This window comes from Limulus polyphemus, unplaced genomic scaffold (assembly GCF_000517525.1).
Source record: "Limulus polyphemus unplaced genomic scaffold, Limulus_polyphemus-2.1.2 Scaffold1015, whole genome shotgun sequence".
In the NCBI taxonomy this organism is placed as follows: Eukaryota; Metazoa; Arthropoda; class Merostomata; order Xiphosura; family Limulidae; genus Limulus; species Limulus polyphemus.
The window spans coordinates 158,223-166,928 of record NW_013666625.1 but is presented as its reverse complement, the minus strand read 5'-3'; the positions used below and the strand labels follow the sequence as shown (position 1 = coordinate 166,928).

Here is an 8,706-nt window from a genome sequence, read left to right as displayed (position 1 = left end):
ATCATTGTGGCAATTGTTGAGGTTAATTTAAAGATAGTTAAAATTTGAAGAATTAGTTAAAAGAATAGTTAATAAAGTTATGCAGTTCAAATACATTGTTGTTCTTGTTTCTGTGTTCATTAGATTTAAGAGTGTTTTTCACCTTTTTATTCCTAATAAGTTACATATATATAATTAAAATGAAGACCCCCCCCCAAAAAAAAAAAGAATAAGTAGTTTTCATGCTGTTGGTAAAATATAGGTTTTATAAACCTATATTAAAAGTTATCCATAAGAAACTAAAATATGTTTTTATATATGTCTTTGCAGTATGATGATATTCATGACCACAACAAACTCTTAAAGGACATATCTCAGTATTGTAAGAGAAACAAAGAACAGAAAGAGCTTGAAGCATGGAATGCTGTCAAGCCTAAGCCTAACTTACCAGACAGCCTGCTAATGAAGACTTCTCAACTGACCTCGAGTCTGTGCCCAGCAAATGTTTTTGATGATAATAGTGATGCTCAGTGTTCTTCCACGATCTTCATCCAGCAGTGTGACAATGCTAAAGAAATGACTAAAGAGGCTAATAGTGCTAAGGAAACTACTAGTAATGAGCCAGATTTGTTGAGAGAAGGGTTTTTGCAAAGTTGTCCCATTCCTGTATCTGGTAAAAGTAGATTTCGAGTCAGTCAAGTGTTTCTTGAAAAAGAAGGGGAAAAGACACCACTGACTAAATCAGGTTTTTCAGCTTCTGTTGTAGGTTCTCCATTAGCAGTGCAAACAGCCATTAGAGATCCTGGCATCTCCAACATGGAGGACTTGCACTCAGTTGATAGTCTTCCTCCATCTTTACTATCATCCTTTGTAGAAGATTCTGAAGATCATCATACATCAAAACAGGTTGCCTCTCCAGATATTGCTCAAAGTCAAACCAGGTTAGATCAAAAGTCTTCTGAACAATCAGCTTGTTCCCAAAGCTCTGGAAGAGTGTTTATTTCAAGTTTTAAAGAAAAAGAAATCAGTGAAACTGATGTTTCAAAATGTTGTTCAATGCAGTCTTGTCAAGTTTCCAGTCCACATTTATCACAATTACCCGACTCTTCTTCAGTACAAAGTGCTTCTGGAAATGCTCAGTTATCAATGACCACCAATACTATACAAACTACTTTTCCTTCAACAACATTTTACAAAGCAGTGGTGGTAGATGGTGCAAAAGTGTCTACCAGTGGGAAAGCTTTAGCTGTGCTTCCAAATCAGGTGGACATCTCAAATAATGAAAGAACTGTGAAAATATTCCAAGAATGTAGTTCGTCTGTTCTGAAAGGCCTTAATAGTGAGAGAAATAATTTTATAGAACTAGACGTATTGGGTAAAAAAACAAAGAATCAGAACTTTCCCGATTCAGCGAATAACCAACAATACTTACGGATGATACACCGCAGAGTCAGTACTCCTGTAGTTTCTCTAACTCCACCATCCACATCTAAGCCTATAGCCTTGAACCTAAGTGTCTGTAAACATCTGGAAGGTCTGGATCTACGTAGCTCAGTTCCTCTGTCTCCCACACGACTCCTGGAGGGAATATGTAAGTGTATTCATTATTTTGAGTCTGTTTTATATGATTTTAGTTAAAACAAACATTGTTATTTCTTAATTCTTATATGAATAACATTATTTAAAGTATGTGCTATATACAATCTGATAATAGGTAAAATTAGATTACATGGTATTTTTATGTACCCTATGCACCCTTTGTTATTCTATATATTTATTATTATTTTGATTAAATTATATTTTAGAAGATAATATAAAGTACCCTCTTGTACAATGTCTTTGATCTTACTTTACTGAGGTGATAGCTTTCTTTTCAATCTTGTAGCATTCCCAGATCCACCACTGACAATGAAATAGAAGACTTAATTAATTATGTCAGAAGATCAAGGACTTTAAGCTGGTTATATATGTAATGTACCTCAAGAGTTCACAGTTGTGACCTATTAAACCCTTTCCTTACAAATATTAGTTGTTCAAGATATTGTACAGTATTAATGTTGTTGTAAGATATTAATTGTTGACATATTATACAATGGAAGTTTTGATTATATGGTTATATAAGTTGTGTTTGAAAATGGTGTGTTTAAATGTGAGGCTTAAAAACTGGTGATTTGATTTAGTAATATGCTGAAAGCTAAAAACAGAATGTATAGTACTCTTCTGATGAAGAATAATTTTCTCGCACAATTTCCACATAGGTTGTATGAAAATGTTTAGATGAGAGGGTCATATCAAACATCTTTATGGATATATATATATATATATGTGTGTGTGTGTGTGTGTGTGTATGTATGTGTGAACTTACCAAAGAGTTGTAATTTCTCCTTTCGTAAAAATTTGCCAATATAAAAATTAATTTTTCTTTTACTGAAAGAGAGTTTAAACAAAGTATAGTAATGTTTTCAAACTTTTGTATTGTTTTTGATTTACAAAATTTAGGCTCAATACAAAGGTTTGTAAAAAGAAATATTTTAAAATCTGGATTGAAATATAACACTTTTTTAGGTGTACAAGTAACTTTTACATCATATTCATATTTCCAGACTCTCATGCTAAAATTACTGAGTAATGAATTTGTTATATAAAAGGAAAAAACAATTATGGGCATATAATGCTTAAGTAGAAAAGCTACCTGGTAGTAGGTTTTTGTGTATGTATCCTAGGATATTAGGTAGTGCAGAGATTATAAATAATCGTTTTTTACAATGACTGTCGATTGTGAAATATGAGAACAATATCACTTAGAATAAATAGTTGAACCTTCATATTTTATTTTAATACTTAGTCTAAAAATAAAAATCATAGTAGATGCAAGCTTTAGATTAAATACCAAATGAGATGATATAGTTTTGTGCTGTACATTTGTAAAAAAAATATATATAAATAAAATTTTAATGGATTTAAAATAAAACATACTTTATGAAAAGGCTGTATGAGTTATGTAATTGCAAAAAAAATTTCTAAGTGTCTGAAATGATTATGCACTTGATTTTTCTTGCTAAATGGCCACCTGGTGTTTCTTGAAGAAGAAAAACTTTTTTTGTTTAATTATTTTTAATTTTATGCTTTTTTGTACATGAATAACAATAGCAGACTAAGACAAATTAATGATAAATTTAAAATCACTGGATTTATATGGAAAATTGTTTGATATTATGACAAATATATTCTTATTTTATTTGAGAATAAAAAAATAATTATCTGTGATATAGTAATGATTCATATATATATATATATATATACATGTACCTGTAATATTCCTAGCCAACAGTCTGTAAATTTAAGCTAATTTTGAAACCTTTAGAATTTTATTTTATTATCTACCATTTACAAGATTTCTATTTTTCATTTTCTGCTACCTTTGTCAATTCATTATGGTCCTTTACTTTTAACTTTCTGTTTGATGGTTCAAAGTAACCACAGTTTTTCAGTTGCTTATCATGTGGATGGAGATTTTCTGTAAGTCTTCTGTTGCTCACAGTTCTTTACTCTTCACACAAAAACAGTATCATGTTTCAGTCAGTTGTTATTATTAATTATGCCTGTTAGTTAACTGTAATGATGTGAGTTTGTAGACTGTTTTAAATTTTAAGATTTTTCTGTAAAGATGAAGGAAACATCAGACAATATTTCAATTGCTTGTTATTAGTTTTCTTAATCAGCATGAGTTCATAATATAGTTTTAAACATTTCTTGCATAATCTTATATAAATGTATTTTAATTATGTTTGTACTTTATATTCCATTGTGAAAAGAAAGACTTTTATAATTTTTTGTTACAAATTGTTTATATAAGAATGGGTAATTTATTTTGAATTTATTAGTTTGTTAAAATTTCATGTATCTGAATAAAAAATATTTTTCTTTAATATCAAAATACTAATGAAAATATAATTTTACAACAATTAAATAAAAGAAAGTAAAAGTTGATAACCTATGATGGGCATTTTCCTGTTACAGTGAATAATTTAATGTCTAGACACATCAGTTAATAAATATGATTTGTGTATTTACTTAGGTAACAGTATTTTATCAAGTTTTTATTTCTGGTCATCCACCAGTCAAAGTTGAGATTCATTCTCAATGCCAAAGGGGCTCTAAATTTTCCCTCTTTAAGTAATCTTTAGAATAGTGAACTTTGAGGATTATCAACAAAAGTATTTACTTTGTTCTGTATAAAAATAAACTTATGTTTTTACTCTTTCACATTAGACACAATGTTTCTTTACATTACAGTTTTCATTAATGCATTTTGTGACATTTCTGAAGTTAAAATATGAACATTTACTAGAAGATGCAAGCTGTTGACACATTCCTAAAAGATAGGAAAGAAATAGTGTTGAACAGCTGAAAATATTTAATCAAAAAATGGATTACCATATATATATATTACCTCATCACCTTTTTGCAATAAAGCTCAACCCTTTCTTATTAGCATTTTCTTTAAAATAATATTAAATGTATGCACGTTAATAAAAATAATTAAATTCTAGTAAATGTTTTCAGTTTTTTCTAAATTAATATAGTTAGAAATTATTTTTTTATACAGTAGCTTTTCAAATTTGTATGGTTATAATAAAAGTTAGCTTTGATTCCACCACTTTACACACTCTTTACTTTATGAGCTTTTTTAAGATGGGAAATTTCTAAATATGTAAAAAATTTTAAAGCACATTTTTTATTCAAACTTATTTGTGTATGCTGTTTCCTCACTTTCATTATTTTTATTATAATTATTAAAACAATAAATTAGCAATGTATAACAGCATGTGTTTTAGTTTCATAGGCATAAGTACTTGTTGTCTGATTATTTGGTTACTTTTACTGTTTGTAGTTTTTTCTGATATATATATATATAATTTTTTTTTTAATTCACAATTTTCATTTTAGACCAAAGTAGTAAATTGTTCATTCTTTCTCTAATCCAGTATTCTTTACAAAATCAAGTTAAAATTTTAATGAAGGTTCTAAAATCTCTCAAACTAAATAAATCATTATTAATGTGATTTATCAGTTGGTACTGGTTGTCACAGCACTTTCCAAGCATAGTTTAGATGTGTATAGGATGTTCAGTAGCATCTGTCAGCTAGGGATTGCTCTTGTTAAAATTGGAGCTAGAAAAACAATTGGTATAATGGTCATGAAAAGTGGTACTGGCATTGTCTTTTGTAAGTTCTTGAAAGATTAATTTTGGATTCTGACGAACTTAAACTCTGGTCAAACGAATTACTTGAAAATTTAAGTTTAGGGAAAAGCATTCCTTGGAAATGTAATATCAAGTGATGATTATGGTTTTAAATTGTAAAACATTTATTGTGTTTCATATGCTACATTGTTTATCTGAAAATCTTTTTTTTTTTTCGGTCCCAGGACATATAAACATGAAACATTTGATAGAAAAGAGAATGCTCCAGTCTGTATTATTATACACTGTAGTATTTTAAAACATATGATGAAAAACTGTCAGTAAAAGGAAAAGTAATATGTTTTAATTAATTTAGTAACTACAGTTTAAATATACCAAAAACTTGTTAAACTTAATGCTTTTAAAATGCAAGTTTTGCTAGTGGAATGTGATCTCAGTTACAACATATAAAAGTGACTTTGATGCAGCATTTGTGCATGCTTATTCCTACTCAGTGGGTAACACTGTAAATGAAGAGCAATTAATATTCCATTAAGACATTTTTTGTACAATGCAAATAATATGTATAGATAACAGGAATTTACATTACTATAAATTAATACATTTTTTATACATATTAGATTTTTGTATAATTTGATTAAGATAGTTTAACCTTTTAAATTGAATATCATGATTTTTCTTTGAAATAAGATATCTTAGATTTTCTTTGCATACTGCTATGTATTTTATGCTTTATAGACTGATACTGAGTGCTTTTGTTATTACAATACTGCTGTGTAAACTTATCACTTAAAAGGTATAATTGATTAATCAATTAGTATTTTAAGATCCGAGCGATATTGCAAATGATTTTTGGTTTCATTTGTAAACATTTTAGATGTTGTTATTTTTGAATCCAAATGTAATTCTAGATAGTGTTATAACTAATTGAGGCCCTCACCAGGAAAAAAACGTTATTAGTAGCTCTGAGGCTTTTTGAGTATTTTCATAGTGACATAATTTTTATTTGGATCAAGCATGTTGGCCTCAACATTTGACTTGTGTAAAAACTGTTCAAGGCTTAATGTAACATATTCACAAAGATTTAACACTTACTAATCTTATTCTAGATTGTATTTTAAGATACATGGATTTCATTCATGAACTACCCAGTTTCTTTAAATGGTGTTTCACTAGTATTTTAGTGTTTAATATTACCATACTGAGAGAGATAATGAGCTTCTCAATATGTGTTAAGATGAACTAAGATGTGGAAAGATTCTGTAGTGTTTGGGTAGCTGATGACTAACTATCTCCAAGAGAGAACATGGCGATTGATTTTTACATTTTACCTCTGTTCGAGATCTTCTCTTCCAATACCCTACTTCCTTAAAAACTTAAAAATTAAAATATTATTTTTTTATTAATAATTTCATCTGTGGCACCACTGATTTAATCCCTTGCAGAGATTTTAATTAAAGGGTTTTAATAGCAGTTTGATATGACATCTGGTCAGTTCCAATCAGATATATCTTTAAGGTAATAAAACTCTTACTCTTCCTTACAGCTGAAGATACTTAAAAAAATAAAAGAACAGAGAAATTAAACAAATAGGAAGGTAAAAATTATTGTTCTCAAGTTTTTACAATCAATTCTTGATTATATATTAAAGTTTAAGTTCTGCAAAGAAATGGAGGACAGTATATATTTTGTTTTGTTTGTCTTTCTCTTTGAGTGGCCACATAATTCTGTCAACAGTAGTTTATTACATCACATAATTGGTAAAAAATTGGTAAATTATTTTCAAAGGATCAGACAATGACTAATATGAAGACAGCTTCCAAGTTGTAAAATTTGTTTTTGTCTTATAAAAGAAGGAATTTGATAGAGAAATCTAATTAAATCCGACTTAATTCCAAATATGTTGTTAACTCAGTGTAATTTATGTTAACAAAGCAGGTTTGATCTTGATAGTAAAAACCTACATTCATTTTATAAGATAGGGTGACTGGTGGATTTTTAATACATAAATGTAATTTGACCTAGTGGAACTTGTTCTAAATAATAAGTGATTGGTATTAAATGTTTTAATTCAGTCTGAAGCAAAAAGCCTGAGAATAATTGATGGCTCATGTCACCTCACATAGTCCTTCTTAAGACATTCCAGTAGGTAGCAGTGGATTCATAGCCTAAACTTAAAATATGAACTAATTAGTAATTAATATTAAAAAAATAAATTAGTAACTAATTATCAATTAGACTTTGGTGGTTGTATTGGCTAATAATCATGACAATGTCTGTTCTTTATTGTTGATAAACAATACGATTATGTAGGGACAGATAATACCATGTTTTGTGTATGTAGTACTTAAGTATTCCTATTTTTCTTTATATTACTCACTTATTTATAAAAATGTGCTCAAACAGAAACATGGATTCAGGAGTCATAAGAAATAACAAGATGTATCTGTCCATAAAAATGATTTCTTTATTTATCCTAGAAATACAGAGCCACAAAAAAAAATGTTAATATCATCAGAAAGCGTAACAAAAGTATTTGATCAGTTTTAATATTTAAAATGTGTCAAGACAGCAGGTTGAATGATAGGAATGAAAAGTGTAATGAAACTAATAAGAACTGAGTTATTCTGTAGATTATTACTAACAAACTAGTGTTCTCTTTCTTTACTGATGGAAGTTGATGGAGTGTCCTTAACAGAATGTTACTAGTTGAAATTTGAGAGAAGTAAATATTATTTTATCTAAACTTTTTTGGTGATTTATGTTGAGCTTTTTTAAGTACTTGCTAACTTTTTTTTAACTTTCCCCTTACGAAGTGATTGTGTTTGGCTATATTGGTTACAAAGCAAGGATTATATTGCTATCAGATAAGACACTGAAATATAAGTTGTTTACTGTGTGTGTTATCAGACTGGTTATGTAAAAAGTACAGTATTATCCTTATATAACCTGTATCATCAGTGCCTCACATGATTCTAGGTGATAATGTGTGTTTAAACTGGTTATATAAAAAGTGCAGACTTCAGTGGTGAAAGTAAGATGGTCTGGTACAGTATATTCTTATAAGAATTTCACTGTTCGTACCATGTACCAGCAAATCATTTTGTCAAGGTCATTTGATGTTTTGACTTATCATACAGTTTTTACTGATATCATTGTGTGTCATGCTACATTGTTTACTACCAGTCGGTGTGAGATGCATGGACATGTTTTAGGCACTATATTTTATGTATTAGCTGCTGTTATTAAAATTTGTATATTCAAACATTGAAGCTTTGGTCTGCCACCTCTGTCTTTAATAACTGATATGATTGTTGTTCATTGTGTGTATAGATCTGTTATGTAGGAAGTGCAGGTTTATCAATTCTACAACCTACATCTTCAGTTAATGATATCATTGTAGTTTACTGTGTGTGTTTAGTCTACTTATATAAAGACTGCAGACTTGTCCCTGCTAGAACCTATATCCTCAGTAACCGACATGATTGTAAGTTTACTGTGTTTGTTTAGACTACTTATAT

At 28.9% G+C, this 8,706-nt stretch overlaps 1 protein-coding gene across 1 annotated transcript in view; it reads left to right on the top strand.

The window, feature by feature from the left end:
• LOC106461707 (protein phosphatase 1 regulatory subunit 37-like) overlaps nt 1-2,839 on the top strand; it is an 89,038-nt gene extending 86,199 nt beyond the window's left edge. Inside the window, exons 11-12 of the mRNA XM_022388735.1 lie at nt 310-1,570; nt 1,865-2,839. Coding sequence (XP_022244443.1) covers nt 310-1,570; nt 1,865-1,896 — 1,293 coding nt within the window. The 3' untranslated portion in view covers nt 1,897-2,839. The remainder of the gene's footprint in view (nt 1-309; nt 1,571-1,864) is intronic.
• The last annotated feature ends 5,867 nt before the right edge of the window (nt 2,840-8,706 follow it).